General features: G+C 35.7%; 2 protein-coding genes across 3 annotated transcripts in view; one reads left to right on the top strand and one right to left on the bottom strand.

The window, feature by feature from the left end:
- The window catches only part of cacna1bb (calcium voltage-gated channel subunit alpha1 Bb), a 259,390-nt gene that overhangs the window by 116,898 nt on the left and 119,160 nt on the right, over positions 1 to 23,332 (top strand). Inside the window, exons 9-14 of one of the 2 annotated variants that reach the window (XM_087300946.1) lie at positions 6,165 to 6,268; positions 16,803 to 16,918; positions 17,975 to 18,064; positions 19,901 to 19,990; positions 21,467 to 21,685; positions 22,740 to 22,852. In XM_087300946.1, the coding sequence (XP_087157072.1) occupies positions 6,165 to 6,268; positions 16,803 to 16,918; positions 17,975 to 18,064; positions 19,901 to 19,990; positions 21,467 to 21,685; positions 22,740 to 22,852 (732 nt within the window). The remainder of the gene's footprint in view (positions 1 to 6,164; positions 6,269 to 16,802; positions 16,919 to 17,974; positions 18,065 to 19,900; positions 19,991 to 21,466; positions 21,686 to 22,739; positions 22,853 to 23,332) is intronic. The other variant, XM_087300947.1, reaches the window with a different exon arrangement.
- On the bottom strand, positions 7,282 to 14,871 carry LOC101884429 (GTPase IMAP family member 8). Its single transcript, XM_087300969.1, is given in 9 exon segments — positions 7,282 to 8,000; positions 8,149 to 8,806; positions 8,895 to 9,013; positions 10,028 to 10,319; positions 10,322 to 10,743; positions 13,776 to 13,812; positions 13,814 to 14,490; positions 14,586 to 14,642; positions 14,828 to 14,871. Coding segments are annotated over 8 exon segments (2,304 nt in total). The 5' UTR covers positions 14,614 to 14,642; positions 14,828 to 14,871; the 3' UTR covers positions 7,282 to 7,929.

The raw sequence follows: 23,332 nt of genomic DNA, 5'->3' as shown, positions 1-23,332 counted from the left end.
GATTTAGAAATCTGAATACACTTATTACACTTAGCCAATCACATTCTGTTTGGTTGCGGTTAAAGATTTGATCATTTCATTTGCACTTATTTTGATTTGTTCGATTAATCCTTGTTTTCAGACTTTCTCCTGATCCTGATGTAACATTATTTTGTAATTTTCAACTGCTTAATTTAAAAATAGGACTTTCACTGCTCCTGACAATTAAATATTGCTATAAAAAACTCTTGTGGCAGGTCTTGTGTAATTTTGGAATGAATTATACCTCTTTCCGGTGACTTTGAAATCATCTTAATGTTGTCTAACATGCAGCTTCTTTAATTATGCTAAAATGTGCCCTGTGGTCAAGTATTTGTAATGTTAATTTGTTGTTAAAACAGTCAACTTCCACTGGGCCTGTAGTAAAGTGAACTGAGACAGTATGTGGTCTGCACCATTTTGTTTAACCATGTGTTAAGTCTTAAGTTATGCTAAAATGTATAGTCGGTCAGCAGCTGTCAGGTAATCCCAGTATCCAGTGTGTGTGTGAGTTTGTGTTTTAGTGTAATCAGTGTTTTTGGCTTTGTTACTGCATGTTGAGTCACCAGGCCTTGGTGCACCCTAACCCTGTCAGCCATCCTGGGCTGACAGATTCATCCCTGAGCTCATTAAACATCTTTAAATATAGACTGTCTGGAGCTGGATGAAGTATACAGTCATATTTGGATGCATGTAACATTGAATCTATTTGGGCTTTAAGCCTGGTTCCTCCAATTTCTTTTTGAACAGCGATGCCCCACTTTTTTTTTCAGAAAAAAAAAACTCAAAAATAAAATTACTTTTTATTTATTGATCTCATAAAGCATGCCATTTATTTCATTGTCAGAACACTAGTGTTTCCAAATGAAAGCGCATTTTAAAATGCTCTGTTTTGGTGGGTTGAAGATGCCAGAGTAGTAGGACACATCAATGTATGGCACCTAAAGAATCAAATGAATGATTGCTTAAAAACTACAAATCAGGATTGTCAATCCAGCAAAAACATGTCCAAATGTAAAATTGGAGAAGATATAATTAATCATCCTTGTTTTAGTCAGTGATTTCAGCCATCTGAAATAATTGAAAACAGAAAATGATTATAGTTCCAGCTGCTGAACTTTTAGCTAGTTATTTTTAGTGGAAGTAAAAATATGCATGTGTGGAAATTCATGCAAGTTTACCAGTTTCAAAATGCACTATAATATTACTGCACCATATGTGCGGCAACTGCAGTCATTAAATGAATATAAAATTATGGAAAAGAGCATCATATTTCAGCAAATTGGAAATATGCACAGATATAATGTCTTTCTCCATCATTTGATGGTCTACAGTGCAGTTGAGACACTTTTAGCATTTTAAAGAGCTAATTCATGTGTATAGATCACATTATTATGTAGATATGATACACTTTCAGTTAAGTATGGCAAATAATTCAAATAAATAATACATAAAATTATGCGATTCATTCTTAAAATTCTGAGTACACCTACAAGTCTTTATTTTCTCATCTTGGCAGGAGAGGAATATGATTATAGGTAAATAGCTTATAATATTATCCCTGTAAGGGCTTACAGTAAATGTGACTTTTTTCTCGATCTGATGCTTTATTCAGTTGACTGTGCATACTGCTGAATAAAGCGTTATGATAATTTATATATCATGTAGAAGATGTATGTCTGCACAGTGTTTTAAGAAAGTGCTACTGAAGCCTTTGAGGATGTAATAAATCAAAAAAGGTGAACTGGATTAAGTGAAACAGATTAAGGACAATATGATAAATATGCTTTGTTATTTTCACTTCAGTTTAACACCTATACTATAATAAATTCTATGAGTGTGCATGAAAAAAGCCATGTTTGCTTTCAGTGTTGTCATTTATGTTTCTTGTTTATTTTTTTCTGGTTGTTAATCATAGTAGTTTTTTTGAGACTATTACAAAACAAAGCAACCAGTGCTTGCAATGTGATAAAGTGAATGTACAAAGAGAGAGACCTGCTTGGCTGCATTTTTTCTGTCTGTTGTTGCTTGTTAAGTAGCTCTGGACTTTGAACATATGTTGTTATTGGCCTATCTCAGATATGCTTCATGTAGCAGAAATGATTGACTTCTGTTTGCACAAAAACGCATTAGTCAGAGTTTACTGTATTCCACTGATGGCTCTTTCAAAACTCGCTCATAAGTATGAGGTTTAGCTTTCCTTGTTTCTCAGTAAAACTACTCTATATTTACTTTAAGCAGGTGAGACATTTCTAATGGACTGTTGATTTGGTTTTGCCGTTTGGACAGTGTGTTAAGTCATGTAACTGAGATTTGAGACAGAAAACTAAAGCTTGAGGAAAAAAAGCACAAATAATTAGTTTTTTTTTCTTCTTCCCAATAAATAAAGCAGTGATATTCATTGAAGTAAGGTTGTGAAAAAAGTATAGAGTTTGATAATTTTAAATTGTAAAAACGTCCATTTCCTGTTAATATTTGAGTGTTGTTAAGCACACATTGCTGATTGGCCATTGTATTCATTTGCTCTCGCTCCAGTGTCAGTGTGTCCAACACAATCTCACTGCAATTGATTTAGTGGCTAATTCGTATGATTTAATCCATACAATTTAGTTCGATTTGCTTATCACCCAAATGATGGTTGGGTTTAGGGGCGAGGTTGGGTGCCACACCTCATTTTTAAAATTGGAAATTTTCATACAACTGAACTCATACCAATTCATACAAATTAGCCACTAAATTGACAAAAATGTTAAATACTTGTCTTCTCGAGAGATCAGGCTGGTATATCTGTGTTTGCACTTGGTGAACAGCAATGAAGAATAGTGAACCAATGACCTTCATGGCCAATCACAGTCATTTCTGTTGAGTGTGAATGCAATGGCCTATCGGCAATATTTAAATACATGCTCAACAGCGCTAAAATGTTGGTGGGAATTATTATTATTTTTTAAGTTTTAATAGTTCAGTACTGGTTGATACCGAACCCAATACTTTAGACCACAGGTGTCAAACTCAATTCCTGGAGGGCCGCAGCTCTGCACAGTTTAGTTCCAACCCAAATCAAACACACCTGATCAAACTAATTGAGTGCTTTAGGCTTGTTTGATACCTACAGGAAGGTGTGTGGAAGCAGAGTTGAGACTAAACTCTGCAGGGCTACGTAAAAGTCATGATTCTTCTATAATTTTTAACAACTAAACACAATAACTTTCTATAAATTACTAGAAGTTCTGGTAAAATCTTTAATCAAATTATTTACATTTATTTTTGAACCTCAGTTTGATCTCACGCATACTAAATGGATCAGCATTTTTGAAGAATGCCTTGAATTATTTGTCACCACATATTGTTTATCTGAAAAACAATGCTGAAGTCAGATATTCTGCTTGGAAAATGTGATTCCATGCTGGAACAGCTGCCTTTGTTTTGGTAATTTTAACCTGCCCAATTCCATATATTTCATATATATTTCAGCAACAGGGGTTGCCTTGGTGGAAAACTGCGTATTCCATTCATTCATTCAGAAAGGCACTGAAAGCATGCGTCCGTGACCAAAATGAGACAGATTCAGTTCCACATGAGGTTATTAATTAGCAAATGTTATAAATAATACGAATGTAAACATTAGTTGAGCAAGTCACATTGTAACCTCTTATCCTACCAATACACTTCATGATGAGATATGCAGTGCTATTTGGCTGGTTGCAACAGATACAGCCAATCGGAAGCACAGAATATCCACTCACTCAAGAAATAGTAAGGTTTAGAATCTGTTTAATACATTTTTTTACATACATTTAATACCCTTTAACATTATTAAATGTACATGCTGAATCACTTATATGTGTTTAGTTCTTGAGTTCAGTTTCAAACGGTTTATTTTATTTTCAAGATCTGCTGCTGCTTTCAGTAGTATGGCAATAAATGTCTTGTAAAAAGCCATTCAAACTCACATTGTTAGCATTTACCACTGTTGCTCACCTGTGAGTAAGATATCAATTTGAGGTGTTGGTTAGGACAAAAACTAATTTTAATATGGAAGTAATTCCTTCTCTCGGGTGCCGCTGCTTTTATTAGGAACACAGTTTAAATCACTCGCTCCTGTCCTCAATCTGGCAACCTGTGCTTGCATTTGTTTTGATCCAGGAGTGCAATACCTAGTTCAACCATTTGGTGTCAAACTTACATACTGCACCTTTAATAAAAATGCATTATAGCAAATTTTGATAATTTAGACTGATTGCATGCGTATTTGAATCCAAACCATCAGCTTTAGTTTTAAGTACACAATATATAGTTCCTTGCAAATGTCCTGCAACACAATGTGGTTTGTTTTGGTACATCATGTCTCAGTTTTTGTTTGCATATTGAGACAGTTACGTTTTGTCTCATGACACTCTGTCATGATGAATTGCTTTGACATTCCAGAGAATTGTAATTCTCTAAGCTTCTCCTTGGTCAGCATAAGTGAGTGTTGAGGGGCTGCTGTGGGTATACTGAGTTTAGACATAGGAACTGTTTCACACAGATTTCCATCGTCTCTCATGAGAGTTTATACCTCCTGCTACTCTCACTCTTGCTTGATTAGGATTGAAATGACTGCATGTAGGTCTCAGAAACACTTGCAACCCAGCAGCCTGCAGGGATACTGAGACATAAGGTAGGACCTATACTGTAGACAACAAAAGTCACGTTCAGTGTGGTTGTGCTTTTCTTTATTGCTTTCTTCATTGCTTTTTTAAAAGCAGACTTATTTCAATTCTGGATGCCAATGCAAGTTTTCACCTCAAGTTTTATTTTTTGTAGATATTGTTGGATTTATTTTTAGTAGGACACACTTGTAGTTTTGGAAGCAAGATGTGTGGAAGTAAAAAAAATCTGATTGGAGATATTGAATACATACAGTTATTCTCCCGCTTAGCCCTTCCCTCTACCCCTTGTTTTTGCGCGTGAAGGAGTAGGTGTGTCCCAATTCTCTTTACTTGAAGCCGTATGGCCAATGGGAAGGCCCAGATAGCCATCGAAACAAAGATTTTTCAGGACCACACTTGAAACCAAGGGATAGGAAAATTTCCCAGAAAACACCACCTACAACGGCAGAATGGCTGCACACAAAAGTAAAGAGATGCACAAATTAGTATATGTTTCTAATTATTATGAATTTTTTACAACAAACAAGCATACGTATGTTTTAATTGTTTATAACTGCATTCTTGTTTTACCGTCACGCTTAAAAAAAATAAATAAATAAATAAAAAAAGCTAAAATAAAAACCGGTAAATTTTGTTATCTTTAATCCCTAATAATTACTCTTACAGTAGTTCTGCAACATTCTGACACTCGGTAATACTTAAATACCCTGTCAGAAAAGTCTAGTGGCTAAAATTAGCTTTTTACAGTGTCTGCTATAATGTTAATGTTGTTTTTGCAAGTGCTCGCGATGACATGTGATGATGTGTGCAGGTGTTGTAGTGGTTTCTCATTTCTTAGGGGTAAATTTTGAAGCCCTTCTCCTTCACACTCTGTTTCAAGGGCCAAGAGGAAGGGGAATAGGAACAAAAATAGAATTGGGATTGGGCCTTACTCTTTTACTAAATCCTGATGAGAATTTTAGATGTGGATTTAAACTGTTACAAAAGATAAGCTGCATATTTATGATCCCTTCTAGGTAGCATCAAACACATTAAAATGCATTGTGACAAGTTTAATAAATAATAAAAACAAGATAGTTGTAATAAAATATATGTTTGTTGTAAATGTAATTCCTTTTATATATATTAGTTCTAAAAGTTTTTTGCTCAAATGTAAATAAAGGCTAAGAAACAGATCTTTTTTTTTCCCACAATGATGCCTCTTGTACATCTTTTTGGAAAAGCCTGTCTTTCTTTTTTGATCAAAATAATAATAAAAACTTGCTGGTTGAATAAAAGTAACTAAGTCATAATTTGTCAGGGGTATAAATCATTTCAGACTCGACTGTATATAAGTTTAGGGTCATTTTTTATTATTATTACTATTAATTTTATTTAATGATTTAAATAACATGAACATTTCTTAACTTTCTGTGTGAATGAAATTGTTTGAGAATGTGAATGTAAGGGTTTTACTGTAACATCACTTACAGTATTGTATTTGTTTGTGCACAGACCAATGATGCCGCGGGAAACACCTGGAATTGGCTGTACTTCATCCCTCTCATCATCATCGGCTCTTTTTTCATGCTTAACCTCGTCCTGGGTGTCTTATCAGGGTAAGTTGTAAATCTGTCTGTCTCCCTTGGTGTCATACTATTTCACTTACAAAGTTCCCTTCCTAGTCCAGCTGAAAATAGAGACTAGTTAGGCTAAAATGTTATTAATTTCTATTATTTTGTGCACATTAATGTTACTTTATATGACTTACTGTACATTTACTGTATACGTCACATTCTGAGCAGTATGCGCTGTCTTAATCATTTATGTTCCTTGTTGATTTATCTTCTTTACTTTGGTGTTTATTCAACATAAATATCTCACTTAACCTATGAGGCTTGTTTATTAAGATACACAATCATTTAGTAAATTATTGGAAAGGGTTCTGTTGTGAATATGATTAAAAATGAATAAGCACCACCGGTGAGAATCGAGAGCTTCATCAGCATGTTATTACTTCCACAATATGCAAGTGCATTTTGATAAATTTGAGAAAATGGATTTCTAATAGAGTCATATGTGTAGCATTACTATAATGAAGATCTTTATCCACTGTTCCACTGTTAAAATAAAGCAATAATAATAATAATAAGAATAATAAATAGAAACATTTAGTCCAGTTGTTATTACAGACATCATAGATCACTGTGGTCTCAAAAAAGTATATATATATATATATATATATATATATATATATATATATATATATATATATATATATATATATATATATATATATATTAAGGGTGTCACGATCCTCCAAATCCTTGATTCGATTACATTTTCGATTCTAAAGGCACGATTCGATTCAATTTTCGATTATGAATAATTAATTAATTAATGACCAATTAATTATTTGTAGCCTACCGTTTAAACTACCTGACCTGCATGGTCTTTGTTTTACCCATAAACAAATCATACAGTAAATGAATAAAGGCAAGATACACACATAATTACCACCTGTCAATCACTTTTTCTGCGGGACTCGTGAATAGGCAGTGATCTGTGTCGTTATAATGGCGTCGGTAAAAAAGACGCACAACCAACAGGAACCAACTGGAATGTTTTTTTTTTCAAGGTTTATTGATATAAATACATATTTAAATTGTACTTTTGCATATTCAAATTCTTTAGTAATTTTATAAAAATCTTACAGTCTGCCCTTTTAAACACTTTTTAAACAAAAAAAATGTGTCACATACCATTTTTGTAAAGTTTTACACATTAAAATTAATTAATACGTACATACTGTAGAGACATGGTTCAAAAACATATTTATACAACCTGTTGTATAACAACAGCCAATTCTGCAGGACACAGCAAAATCAACAGAGCAATGACAAAACTACTAGAGTGAAGCTGATCATATTGAGATATTTTACCCAGTCCTCATATTGTACATGTGCATAGCTTGGATTTTAGAGAACACTAATTCTATATCGATGCTGATTTTGCGTTTTGTTATTGGGCTTCTTGTGTATATTGAAATGTTCTTGTGAACAGTATCGGTATCCTTCAGGGGGATGTTGTCTTTGATATTTTCATTATTGATATTCGAGAACTTTATGCATTGCCCATGGAGTCATATCCAGATGATGATGGTCTATTTCTTAGGTGCTTGAGCCATTGAGATACTTTGACTTCAGAACTAAGAGTATCAACTTCAGTTGAACTTTGAGTATCAGACATGGTATTAGATCCCTCATACATTGGAATAGTCTCACTCATCGAAGAACTCCCACTTTTTAACTCCAATTGAATTGACGGTATCAGACAAGGAATCTCCACTCACTGAAAGTACAACAAAAATTAGTGGTACATATATGATTTGATTACAAATGACAGCCAAATTGGAAGATAGGATTGCAGAAAACAGCAGTTATTTACCGTGTTATTAGTTAACTCATGTTTGTTACAATACAGATAAACAGAAACTTACTACTGGGGATTCCATATTCATAGCTTGCCTTTCGTCTGGCAGATGGCTGATTGGATTCTTCATCTAGATCCACAACTGCAGCCTCCAGCATCTTGTCAATTAGTTCATCCTCATGTTTGTTCCACTCCTCCTCAGTGAGCACTTTCCCAATAAGCCTCTGGAAGAGTGATGTTGATGTTTTTTCTTTCTTTTCTGTTGTGAAATATTCCCCTCGGTTTTTTGCTACCATCACACCAATCATCTTAAGCAGATTTTTGCTTTGACTCTTATGGTCTAGTTTATAATATCTGTTTCCACATTTTCTTATCAAGCTCTGCAGGGCTTCTCCTTCACATGCAATATACTGTTCAACTGGTCTGTCCTTCAGCCAAGATCCGGAGAATATAATCAGAGTATGTTTCCAGAGATGCTCTCCAAAAAGATTCATGAGTTCTTTCACTGTTTGTTCAGATTTTTTTCTAAAAGACTGATTCAGAGGCAACACAAGCAGGAATGCATGTGGTCCTGGTGAGCAAACTTTCACGCTGCAAAAAATTTCTTTTGCGTGGTTTAAATGGGATGTTGACCAGCCTGGTGTGTCTACCACAGAGATGTGATATTCTTCAACTTTCCCCTGTTTCATCACACATCGACTTGTTCTTCTCTGGTCTTTAAATCCCTAGACACAATATCAATACCAAAATCATCAGGCATAAATGAATTAAATAAAAATATTGTTTTAAAGATATCAAAAATATAATAAATACCTCTTCTAGAGTAGTCTCAAAAAAATCTCCTTGCATAATCATGTTTCCTGATGTGCTTTTCCCAACTCCTTCTCGTCCAAGAAGCACAATCCTAATTTCCGATAGTTGTTCTTCCCTTTCTGTTGTTGAGAAGGAAACAACTACGAGTGTGATATTGCATCTATTCAACAGTTCACTGGCATAACCATGTATATAAAAAGAAAATCAAACACAGAGAGTCTAAACATCCTTTTGTAGGAGGAACTACTTTCATCCACCATTCCTTCATATCAGCAGCTGACGTCAGAACAGCAGAATCGTTGCTACTTCACATATGTCACTTTAGAGCTAGTATTTGAATGATTCTCTAGCGTAATGTCTAAAGTGATGACAAAACAGGTGATTTTGCTCACATTTTAAGATTATAAGGCTGAACGGCATGAAATGCCATCAGTCTACAAAAATTTCCCAGTATATTTTCTGTTGCAATCGGGAGATCACAATAACTAACCCTGAAAAAGCCAATGCAATAAAGCCAAGGCTTATTATGCGGTCTCTGTTGCCATTTTGTAGATGGACAACGTCAAGCATTTTTGGTCCGCTCAATGACAGGCTAATGGTCGCTGACGCACTGTATCTCAGAAGTTATAAATATTTAAATATAAGCACTATCTTTATAAATAAACTGACTTAATTGCAATCTGAACAACTACATTCTTGACTAAAAAAGCATCAAAAGTGTATTATGTTGCCCAACAGCTGCAATATTTGTCAAACTGTAGTTGTCCTCTGCTTGTCGCTGTATGTAGGCAGAGTAATACACAAGTGAACCTAGATGAGTGCTGTTATTTGCAGAATATTGCACGGCTATCAGCCACTCAGATTCAAGAACCAGACAGAACTGTTATATAATAATGATATAACATTGACCTTAAAATGTTTTTTTTGAATGTAAAACTGCTTTTAATCTAGCCAAAATAAATAAAAAAAAAAAGACTTTCTCCAGAAGAAAAAAAATACATTATCGGAAATACAGTGGAAAATTCTTTGCTCTGTTAAACATCTTTAGGGAAATATTTAAAAAAGAAAGTAAATACACAGGAGAGCCAATAATTTTTCCTTTAACTGTAGTATACACACACACACACTTGTACCTTTAAGCAGATTTTGAAGAATATGGTCTTGTCTGTGCTTTTTCTCTGTGTCTTTTTTGGCTCTCTTAATCTTCGCCTGAAGCTCAGTGGATGGATTGCTTTTTTCATCTGGCACATAACGTCGCCCATTGTTTTCCATCACCATTTCCTCAATCTTATCAAGGAGCTCTTTGACTTGTATGCTGTCAGTGTGCTTTTTACAGTTGAAAACATGGTATCTGTACCCACACCGTTCCATTAGCCATTCAAGATGCTCTCCTTCTTCTTCAATACGTTCCTCGATGGTTGTACTGTATCCCCAAGCCAGTCTCCTCTAGTGAATAGTACTATTGTGTGGCTCCACACATCCTTCCCTAAAAGACTCATGTGTTCTGCCACAGATGTTTGATATGGTTTTTTAAAGGCTGTGGCAGCTGGAACAGTTAGCAGAATAGCGTGTGGACCAGGAGTACATAGATGCAGACTATGTTTAATTTCCAGTTTGTCAATTGCTGGTGTTTTTTCGAGAGGATGATCACAGATCCAGCCCGGAGTATCAACTACAGTCAACTTTTTTCCATGCACTTCAGCATGTCCAACCTCACAGCATGTCGTTGTTCTTGATTCATCAACTTTAAAAGCTTCTTTGCCCAGAATGAGGTTCCCTGCAGAGCTCTTTGCAGCCCATGATGCTCCAAGCATTACAATCTGTATATCAGTGAGTTGTTGGTCCTTACCTGAAAGAAATCACATTTGAATTAATAACTGCATATTGATAATTTGGTTTTGCAGATTATTTATGTGTTGTGGGTTTCCTGGGAATGTATGTATTTCTGATAAGAGAGTTAGTTTGTTTTGGAAGTATCCTCTTTTATGCCGTGCAAAAATCCAATAAAAGAGAAGTTTGAACAGTTACTGAAATTAAAATGCAGACTTTAATACATGAGCGCTGGCTTTTGAATTTAAATACCGGAATATCTGGTTTTCTCTCTTTACATGTTGGAACAGACTCAACAAAAGTTAAGTGAAAGTTATATTCGCTGCACTTCTGTTGATATAAACAGTATGTATACTGCACTTTGAAAAGACAAAGAGAAAAACTCAAGCCCTTTGTTAGATTAGAAGCCAGTGAATAAAATTGTTTGGTCATTGTTTGCTGTTTGGAATACTTGATTCTAACTGGTCCAATGTATGCTATTCCGAGATATCAGCCACTGAATAACACAGGCTCATCTGGGTGCTAATAATTTCTCATTATTATTTATAGTGAAGTTTTCTTAGAAGACCCTGCTTCTTAATTATTCATGAGAGGACGTGCTTTCTGAAGGCAATGCAGACCTGCAAAGCTGTGTGAGACCCAATGATTGGGTAATACCACGTCATATGTGTTTGTTTCCATGATCCACAAGGTTTGTTGCATGTTTTTCCATGCGATACTGCCAATGTCGATACAGCAAGCTGTTGGTTTACAGCAAGCATTTTTGTTGAGAGAGCTGTATAAGAATTGGAGAATGGCAAACTTAGTTCTTTACCATTCAGACACATCGCCTATATCCATTCTGCTGTGTTCGCCTATGTTTAAAATCCTTTAGATTACCGGCAGGGCTAATGGTTGGAATAGACAGGGCAAGAGACCTGCTGCACTGCTATCCACTGTGTCTGGATTGAGGAGGAGAGAAGTCCTCCTTATTTATAGTGTTTATATAAACACAATTATCTTTATAATGATATGACTAATTGTGGTTATGTGTAAATGAAAATACGAATAGCAAATGTAGCAGGGCATTAAATTATTTACTGTTAATTTCTTTGCACTTTAACTTTGTAAACTATAAAATCATGGGTCACCTTACGGTTTGGGTCTCATTTTGACAACAGTTGTTGGCTCCCCTCTTTCTATCCTGCTCTGCCGGCCGCGACCCCCCCCTCTCTGCTTGCAATGCTCCACACCCATCTCGAGCATTTTTAAAAAAGATTCTGAGGTAGACTTGAACCGAAAGAGGGTGCTTTCATGGCCCTTTATTTACTGCTCAGAAATTCTTTTGTCTAATCTTTTACATTTCGTGGAAAGTAGCCAGGAAAAAACAGGATAAAGTACATCCAGGCTGTTGTTTTTACAAGATAAAACCCTTCAGTCTTTTGCTGTGTTCCGCAGTCTTTTGCTGTGTATTCGCGCGTAAATAGCCGCATGAACATTTGATTTTACTCGCTTCATTTGCACGTCAAACCCCGCTTCATTCGCGTGTCAAATTCACTTCAGAACAGACGCGGATTCGCGTGATGGGCAGGGCTTCTGTCTGCCCGAAGACTCTAGCTTCATAGCTAAATGGCTAACATGGATTTTATGAAGAAAATAACAGTGTTTATGTGCTTTATGAAGACTGAAAAACAGCGTCGATATGTTTAGGGTTGTTTCTGAGTCCACTACATCCTTTCAGACGTGCATCCAGCTCTGTGAGCTCATAAACTCCTCCAGAAACTTAACCTGGATGACGGATGCATTTAGCGGTGCTTCTGACTGAGCCAAGCCGAGTTTGATGAACTGAACAGGTTCTACGTCACAATCACGCCCCCACAAGAGCAAGCTTCTGATTGGTTAACGCGGCGCGAATGTATGCTGAAGTTCAGATTTTCAAATTCGAGAGATTCGCGTTAAACGCGCGGAAACGCTCAATTCGCCTGCGCCATTCGCGCAATTTGCGTCATTCGCGCCGCGCCATTCACGCGTATCGCGCCACAGGATGTCTATTCGCGCGTTTGTATTGACTTAACATGTAAATCACTCGTGCTTGACGCCCGTTCCGCGTCTGGTGTGAACGCAGCCTTATACAACAGTCCTCCTCTTTGCTTCGGGCTCCCAATAAACCTGTCAGGATTTTTTTCTGCAAAAACAACTGAATGTACTTCATCCTTTACATATAATTTTGTTTGCTAAAAGCTTGACGAACTGTATCGTGTTGGTGTGTCTTTTTGAGTTGGAAGATTTTGATACTTGGTGCCATGAAATAATGTGAAAAATAGTACAATAAATTTGCATATATAGCCTTTTTCCACTACTAGCTATGATTTATTGGCAGCTGAATTTATATTTGCTGCAAACTTACTGTAGGGCCCTATCATACCGAGTGTATGATAAGACACAAGACGTGTTTGGCACAATTTGTTACTATTTTCAGACCAGCTCAACCCTAATTGTCACATTTTGCACCACATTGTTTAAATAGCAAATCCATTTGCACCACTTTGTGAGCTCATGGGTTTGCTGGTCTATAAAGAAGGTGTGTTTAGTTGCTATTTTGAGAAACTGAAATCAACTGCGCCACTGACCAAGTAAAAGCTGGACTAAAGTCTAGTTATGTGCAGGTTTAAACGCTTAACATGCATAGGATGTACAGCAATACACAAATATCGTCATATGAAAAAAAAAAATAAAGGATTAAACTGTTACAAAAAATGTATATTAGATGCCGACATTATGCTCAAAACACCCATAACTTATTAAGAGAATAAGCACAACCCTGTTAGACCATGCGCTGCGGCACAAACCGCATTTTTTCATCCTTAAAATAGTAAAAGTGGATTTAGATGCTCTTAATGCTTTTAGACCATGCATTTTAGACTTTGCGCTTAGATCATTAAAATAGAGTCTTTAATATTAATGCAGATAAGTGTGTCACAGCTGGTTGGATTTAAATATATATTTTAGGTTAATTTTCTCAAATACCAAAATCAGTTATGGGTCTATTTTTAAAATTCAATAATTTCTTACCTTTATTGCGTACTTGTAGTTCAGTCCTCTTTTTTTTTGACAGCAAGGATTCTCTGTTTGACTTTTACCTTTCTAATTTTCTCTTGCTCATCCTCTACAGAGACACATTTGCTCATTTCGAAGTAATTGTGATTGTTTTGTGCTACCATTTCCTCAATTTTTTTCAGCAGAGTGATCACTCCAGAGCGGTCTTCCCTGTCTTTAATATTGAGAACATGATACCGGTTTTGACACTTTTCCAGAACCAGTTGGAGGTCTGGCCAGTTTCTCCAGTTGTTTTTCAAAGATGTATCATCATGTGGAGATATGCAGCTGAAAAGCACTATAATGTGTTTCCAAACGTTTTCTGACAAAAACTCCAGGTGTTCATTCAGAGCCATTCTATAGACTTGTGGAAACACATTATCTAGAGGAATGACCAAAAGAAAAGCGTGAGGTCCAGGCGCACACAGTGTTGGGCTTTTCATGATTTCCATCATGTCAAATTTTGGAGTATTTCCCACACAGTAATGCCACCACCACCCTGGAGTGTCAACCACAGTCACATGTCTCCCATGTATCTCTCCCTCTGCTTTAACACACCGGGCAGTTCTTTTTCCAACTTCAAAAGCATCTCTGCCCAGAATTATGTTTCCTGTTGAACTTTTTCCACTTGCTTTTATTCCTCTCAGATCTCGACCCCCAATAAGAATAATTCTAATCTCAGTTGTTTTGCCTGTTTAAAGTTATAAAAATTATTAGGTTTTGGAGTTTGTTCACTGTCAAAATATGCATGACATAGATAAGGTTAGCACAACATTCAAAACTTACTTGAATCAGCTGTTGAGAGAGTTTTCATTGTCTTTTGTTCTGACACCTTCTAGTTTCCTGTTTAATAAACAACGACATTGGTTTTCTTTCATATGATAACTTACTAAAGGGAATGTGTTGGCTGATTTATCTATAAATAAAGATAAAGATATAGATAATTTATAGATTATCTTTAGATTTAAATTGTCTGTGAGAGAGACTTTTTATACAAATTTTGTTTTGAATAAAATACAAAGTCTTACCTGCTTTGTGTAATGCGCAGCAATTTAAAATGAAAGTGAAACGTGCAAACCTGTTTTACTCCATATTTCTATAATCTACAGGTTGCCAGTTTTTCAAACAATTTTGCTTCAATACTGCTTATTTGTAGTCCTTTATTTTATAAAATACTATACATAAAACATATTTAATCAAAAACAACCATTACTTTCTTTTTGGCAGCCTGATCCATGTAAAATAAACAACTTGACAGAATACTCTTCTTTTTGAGTTTTATGCATGAATCTGTTTTCCTGTTTTTGTTTTTTTGTCACAATGATTGCTATAAAATCTTCTGTTATATATAAAGCACAGTTCCTTTAATGCAGACCATGTATCTGCTAATGTTTACTGTGAGTGTACAGTAGGTTCAGTGTATGCTGTATTTCTGGAAAGTTAAAGCACTACAAACATTTGCTATGGTATGCTATACAAAAATGTATAATGTGACACAAATGTTTATATGTTTTTATTTTTGTTTTATACATTAATCAATTATTTTACATAATATAAATAATATAAAACAAGCTTTAATTTCATCTATATAGGTTAGCTCTCAGATTTTTCAGAACAGAACACTACAACTAACTACACTAGTTTGGCATAGATTCTCAACCTTGGGGTTACTCAACTGAGATAACTAACAACTAACTACACTAGTTTGACATAGATTCTTAACATTGGGGTTACTGAACTGAGGTAACTAACAACTACACTAGTTTGGCATAGATTCTCAATATTGGGGTTACTCAACTGAGTCAGTCTCAGTTATGGGTAGGTGCAAGAGGAGGTTAATAACAGTAACCCTTTCCCTAATACTAAAATAATAACTAAAAATGGTTGTTTATTTCTAAATAATATCTTATTAATGTCAACTCCAGTTTTTAAACTGGTCTTATTAGAGCATCTAATCTATATTTCAACAACTTTTTAAGTGAGCATGCAAGTTAAACTACCTACACTCCTATTATTTATAATAATTCACCTTAGGTGGTGTATTGTCTTTGGGTCTTATTGAATGTGTCATCTTATTGATATACAGTTGAAGTCAGAATTATTAGCCCCCCTTTGATTTATTTATTTATTATTATTATTATTATTTTATTTCCCAAATGATTTTAACAGAGCAAGGAAATTTTCGCATTATATTTGATAATATTTTTTCTTCTGGAGAAAGTCTTATTTGTTTTATTTTGGCTAAAATAAAAGTAGTTTTTAATTTTTTAAAAACCATTTTAAGGTCAAAATTATAAGCCTCTTTAAGCTATATACATTTTTTTCGACTGTCTACAGAACAAACAACTGTTATACAATAACTTGCCTAATTACTCTAACTTGCCCAGTTAACCTAATTAAACTAGTTAAGCCTTTAAATGTCATTTTAAGCTGTATAGAAGTGTCTTGAAAAATATCTATTCAAATATTATTTACTGTCATCATTGCAAAGATAAAATAAATTAGAAATAAGTTATTAAAACTAGTATGTTTAGAAATGTGTTTAAAAAGTCTCTCCGTTGAACAGAAATGGGGAAAAATAAACAGGGGCTAATAAATAGGTGGCTAATAAATCAGGGGGGCTAATACATCAGGGGGCTAATAATTCTGACTTCAACTAAACATGGTTTATAATCTTTGACAGACAAACATCTTTTGATCTGAATTTAAAACAAAAATTATTGAACTGAAATGCAGATCACATTGTTATAGCCATGCTTTACAGACATATTTGGGGGTGTCTGAATGAAAAAAGGAATGAAGGAATGAATGTTTCAAGGCAATTTAAGTATGTTCAGGAAATATATGCCTGCAAAACAATGCAAAAATATTATATTTTCCAATCATTTAAATTACATTTTCCAACATGATGCACTCATAAAAGCTTTTAACTATAGGCTGCTCAAAAATTACTTTTTAAACATTTTTACAAATTATTTTGCAAATGTGTGTGTTTGGTCTTAGAGAGTTTGCCAAAGAGAGGGAGCGAGTGGAGAAGAGGCAGGAGTTCTTGAAGCTTCGCAGACAGCAGCAGATTGAGAGGGAGCTCACCGGCTACTTGGAATGGATCTGCAAAGCAGGTTAGTGTAAAAGTGACATTTCTCTGGTGTACAGTTAGAATCAGCTTTATACACACGGTTGAGAGTATTTATTAAATGTGAAACTATAGAAAGAAGCATATTCATAAGAGGCCTGAATTGTGCAAAGCTTTAAGGCATGGAGGAACCCAGCAGGCACACAACATCATAAGACGTTATATTAGGTTAGATTTGTTTCATATCGTCAGGTGACCAAAATTCAATGTCTAGCCATCGTCTAAGGACAATTTTATTTTGATGTCCAATTACAATGTCAAATTATGTTGATATTTGGTTGATTTAGGTTGAGTTGGAAAGTAACCAAAATTTTCTGATAGAATTCATAGTGGTAACGTCCACACAACGTCAAGGTGTAACATGATTAGACATAGATATTTGGTTGATTTTAGGTTGGACGTCAGACATTGATGTCAGCCTGAAGTTGGGTTCTGATGTCAACCCGATTTTCATTTCCAAACGAAACCCAACATCCCCACGACGTTGTGGGTACGTTGGGGTACAACAACAGTATGATGTCATATTGAAGTTCTGTGCCTGCAGGGAAATTACACACACAACAAAACATTTTTAAAATACATCCAAGTGTTGAACCTATGTTTCTTCTGTTGAGCACGATAAATATTTTATAGAATGCTGGAAACCATTGACTTCCATAGTAATTTGTTTTTTTCTACTATGCTAAAACGGTGGGTCCCAGCAAGCAGCATTAATTAAAATACATTTTTTGTTCAATGGAAGAAGCTTTAAAATCACTCAATGAAGTGTAAATGATGAGGTTATTAAAAATTTTTGGGTAAACAAATTGTGAATAAATGGTAATAAATGACTTTAAAGTACAGGTGGCTCAGTTACTTACTCATATATTGTACAGTTTCATCACTTAAAAACAAACAAACAAAAAAAACTTAATTATAGTACTTTTTATGCAGATATTTTCTTTGTTTGTACTCACTTGAACAGGTCTAAATTCTTTACATTGCATGTGTCCTATTATGGTTTTAAATATTCAGCACCCTTACTGTTATTTTTGAATTACAGAGGAGGTGCTGCTGGCGGAGGAAGACCAGAACGCTGAGGAGAAATCCCCTCTGGATGGTGCGTGGTACAGGCGGAAACAGAACAACCCAGGTGAAAAGAGGGCAAGGGTCCATGGGCTGGTGTACCATAGAATCCTATGATAAACCAGGCCAGTGGAAAGTATGACCTTTTTCTCCATCAACCCTCATATGTGATTATGATTTTGCTCGAAAATTGAGTTTTTGTGCATTTCATAAATCAGATCTTTTCACCTGGGCGTGGTTTATAGTTAAGAATTGGACTCATGTTGTGTTAAAGAAATGGGTTGTGGCATTAGCCCCATGTTAACTCTCTTGCATACGTTTCCATTGTTAGCTATTGCACTTGTTCAGAGACTCTTCATTTTTATCAATGCTCATAATCTCTGTCAGTTTTATGCTGTTCTGGAAGGCAGGGCTAATTACACAGATTAAGATGACTGGAATAATTGGATTAGATGCACGTATAGAATCATGCATGCCACACAGGCTTTGGTACTAACTAGCTGACTGTAGTGACATCCCTAACCTACAATAACTGTGTCCTATACAGCAGGACATTAAATTAGTTCTCAAAATACATGGAAATTAGTAGTAATGTAAAAAGTTGGGAATAAAATGTTTCTTAATCTTAATGATCAGGCGATTAAACAATCAGGGTTACCAAATATTCCTTTTTAATGTATGGGGTAGAGGGGATTTATGGATTTGAGAAAGTAAAAGTGTGAAAGTGTTTGGAATACAGGATTGTGTTTCTAGTGTCAATTCAAGCCTGTACACACATTCCTCACTGTTGCCAGACACTCACATGAAGCTTATTTAAATAAATAATTGAATTATTTTAGTTTAGTCATCATGACAACTCTTGGAGTAAGATGACAATATTTTTATTGATGATAATGAATGAATGAATGAATGAATGAATGAATGAATGAATGAATGAATGAATGAATGAATGAATTATTTAAAGAATGCAAGTGCATATGTTTACCTTTGGCGGTCTAGATCTGCTGCGGTGCTGCTGCTGGGAGCGAGTACCTCACTCAATCTTACCACAATAAATAGAGACCTGCAGAACTATTAGCAAAACGGTTAGCACTACATATGCAGTAAACATGAGCTGCAAATGAATCCCTGTAGCAGATCTAGCAGGGGGTGGCAGAGAGTAGATACGAGCGTGCAGTCTGGAGACTGGAGCTACTTCTACTGGGTATATAGCTGATTGGTTATCGAAAGAGATACAAGCACTCCTGCGAACGTTAGAGTTTCATGACTGAACTAGTATTTGTTAGTATACTTTTGTTTATGTAAAAATAATTTATTAACCCTTTCAAATATACATTTTAAATACTCTCACTGACCCTCCAAGTCCATGTGAAATCAAAATCTACAGAGTTTATTTTGCTAGCAAACATGTTCTTTTGAAGAACAATAAAATCCAATAAAAGTTAATCCACTGGAAAAAAAAGTCTGACCCTTTGCTTCTGCGTTTGGAGTTGCGGACAGCCACAATATTCTTAACCCTGCCTATTTTACCATTAGTTTGCTATGAGAGAATGCTGCGCAAAAAGATAGCCCCACCTCCCAGTCGATGTATTTATTTTCAGTTGGAAGTACATTAACATACTGATATTAAAGTCTCTGCAAATTCCATTCAAGCTGTCTTTAATGTGATCGTTATTTAGAACGGACCACTTTAATGTTTTCACGATGACATATATCAAGTTTATCTTGTGACACTGCAACCCTTAAAATTAATTCATATATTGTTTTTTTTTTCTTTTTCTTTTATTCTTTTTTCAGCAAACAATGACAAATGTACTAATTATATTGTGAAATGTCTCATATTTCAGTTCTCAAATGATAATTGAATGTATTTGTGTGCATTTTTATGCATTTCTGCATTCAGTTCTAAAAAGAACAAAGTCCAGAAAGGGTAGAAATGACCTCATCAGTGCTGAAGAGGGAGACGAACATTTCACAGACATCTCCTCTGTCGGTAAGCTTGACCTTTTGCCTTGAGAAGCTTTCGGCCTTTTTACTGTAATGCACAGAAATATCCTGTTAAGACAAATATAAGCATAGAATCTTAATGATCAGGGAGCATGATGACTGTATATTAGTACTGCTTCAGTATTCAAGGTGTTCTTTTTTCAAAGGGGTGATAGACTAATTTATAACCAATTTATAACCACACCTTTGATGTGTCTAATGAATAAATAAAAAAGTATCTTCTATTAAGGTATTTTAATTGTATTTTTGGGTAGCACGGTGACTCAGTGGTTAGCAATGTCACCTCGAAGCAGAAAGGTCTCTGGTTTGAGTCCCGGTGGAGTTTGCAAGTTCTTCCCGTGTTGGCGTGGGTTTCCTCCGGGTGCTCCAGCTTCCCCCACAGTCCAAAGACATGCTCTATAGGTGAATTGGATTAAAGGTGCAGTAGGTGATTTTCTTCAATAGAATTTTTTGTTGTGCTGGTTGAAAGTCTCTTTACAGTCTAATAGTAATGATTACAGTAAATGATCTAACTGTATTTATATGTATTTTATATTTTGGGTAAGGCATAAAACCAAAAAATATTCATCCAATTAAATAGAGTCGGACCGACATCTCTCATAATTCCGATAAGTAGCCCAATCTGTCTGTCAGCAAATGCAGATTTGAACAACTGCGCAGCCGTTTGTAAACATCTCCGCCGACCGCCGCGTGTTCACGAGAGAGAGCACGCACGCGCTCGCGCGATCGGTAAAAACATGCTGAAACAAAACCTTTTAAAAACCTGAATCAATATTGGAGTTATCTTTGCACGCTGGAGAAAGGATGACAACATGTCTGAATGATTTCTCTTACACAGGTAATGTTCTGTTTTAAAACTCTTTTAGCTTCATGCAAAGCTGATGTAGCGTTAGATTTTGTTGTTACAAATGGGTTATATCTTCACAGAAGTGTTGTTTAAAAAAATTAATAAAATTAATAAATTCTAAAATTAATAAAACAGTTTGTTTACCTGAATCGCCGACCCTGTCTTCTTCTTCCCGCCTAGTCTCTCCCTACATTTTTTACCATGCAACTCTAAATATTCACTATGAAGTAGCATGTCAGTTTGGCTTGCACGCTGCCGGACAAGCACTAGTCGCTTTTAACACATGAGAGAGGGTTCTTTTGCTGTGCTCGTGTTTCAGGAGGCGTGGCTCTAGACGACAGGGGAGGGACTGTGATTTAGAGATTTATGCTAAGCTGTTAGAATTGTGGAAGATCAACTACTGCACCTTCAACTAAATTGGCCATAGTATATGAATATGTTTGTGAATGTGAGTGTGTATGGGTGTTTCCCAGTACTGGAAGGGCATCCGCTGCGTAAAACATATTCTGGAACAGTTGGCGGTTCATTCTCCTGTCGTAACCCCTGATAAATAAGGGACTAAGCCGAAGGAAAATGAATGAATGAATGAATGACTGTATTTTCTCCTCTCTGCAGCACCACCTGGATCTCCTTTTGCCAGAGCTAGCCTGAAGAGCAGTAAGAACGACAGCTCCTCATATTTCCGTCGAAAGGAAAAAAGGATTCGCTTTTTCATCCGGCGGATGGTGAAGGCACAGAGTTTCTACTGGATCGTTTTGTGTTTGGTGGGATTGAACACGATGTGTGTGGCTATTGTCCATTACGACCAGCCGGAGTGGCTCACCAAGGCCCTGTGTAAGCCAAACAAATACTAGTTATTCAGATACTGATAATGGCAAAATCTCATATTGTCTCATAAATTGTGAATACAGAAAAATGAGGACATGTTTTGATCTAATATTTTTAAATAATAAAAAAAGTGTATTGTTGGCACAATAGCCAATTGGTTAGTGCTCCAACATATGGTGCAGTAGCATGTCAGGGTGTCTTGAGTTCAAATCCCGGCTCGAGGACTAACCAAAAGAGGCACACACCAAGAATAGAGACAGAGTGGTTTGATGAACATGAAAGTGAAGTTGAACATCTCCTATGACCTGCACAGTCACCAGATCTAAATGTTATTGAGTCTTTTAGTGGTGTTTTTTAGGAGTAAGTAACGTTTTCCTCCACCAGCATCACGTAATGACTTGGCCACTATTCTGCAAGAAGAATGGCTCAAAAAACCTCTGGCCACTGTGCAGGACTTGTATTTGTCATTCCCAAGACCAATTGATGCCATATTGGCCGCAAAAGGAGGCCCTCCACCATATTATTGCATTATTGTGGTCTAAATAATTCATTATTGAGTTAATGAATTATTATTACATAATAATTCAACATTTCAGTTATTAAATAATAATAGTGTTTGAGCCTTATTGTCCAATCACTGTAGATATATACACATTGGAAAATAAATGATTATATATTATAAATCAGTGGTCTTAAACTCAATTCCGGGATGGCCACAACTCTGCAGATTTTAGCTCCCACCACCTCCAACTCACACCTGCTTAATAGCTGCGGCTCTCCAGGAATTGAGTTTGAGACCCATGTTATAAATGAATATAAGATGAACAATAATATAAAATTTAAAATATATTTATATTAAAAATTTGCTTGTAAATAATACATTTATATAAACTGTATTTTTGTACATTTGTGTAAAATGTATTGAAGACTGATCTATTACTTCTTTTAGCTGTGTTGCCCAGCGTTATCTTGTTAGTGCATTACTTTTGAAGGTTTGTGTGGGGAAAGCTGGGTGTTGACGGATAACCTAATCTCTCCTTTCATTTCTGTGGGCTGTTAGACCTGGCAGAGTTTGTATTCCTGGGTCTGTTTCTGACAGAGATGACTCTGAAGATGTACGGCCTGGGGCCCAGAAACTACTTTCACTCCTCGTTCAACTGTTTTGACTTTGGGGTGAGTCACAGCACACATGATTCAGACCAGCCTGTGCTTTAGCATTCAGTCGGTCATCTTCAGCCGCTGTGATACTTGTGTCTACACTACAATGCCACAGGGATGTTAAAGATTTTTGGCTCAGCTAGTTTATTCACATTCGCTCCAGCTGTCGCTTTCTAGATATGTCATGAGTTTCCTAGTCAGAGTATTTTACCCCTTTCTGACCATGTGCCAATTACAATGAACATGGCATGTCAAGTCTTGTTTTAATTTATTTATTTTTAATTGTTTTGCTTCTGGTGCATTTTACCAAATTTAAAACCTGCTATCCATCATATTGGACATTTTTCAACCAATCAAATGGCAGTAAGGCTCTTCTTGCTGTTATTTTTAAAAGATTCACTACATTGAAGAGAAGCATGGCAACACTATATTCCAAAAACAGAAGTAGGCTACATTTTCAATGGTTGTATTCACATGTGTTGATATGTTTGCCAA

The sequence above is a fragment of the Danio rerio genome, chromosome 21 (assembly GCF_052040795.2).
Source record: "Danio rerio strain M-AB ecotype USA chromosome 21, GRCz13ab, whole genome shotgun sequence".
Taxonomy (NCBI): Eukaryota; Metazoa; Chordata; class Actinopteri; order Cypriniformes; family Danionidae; genus Danio; species Danio rerio.
Note: the sequence above shows the minus strand (reverse complement) of the source record. Positions and strands in the feature narration are given on the sequence as shown.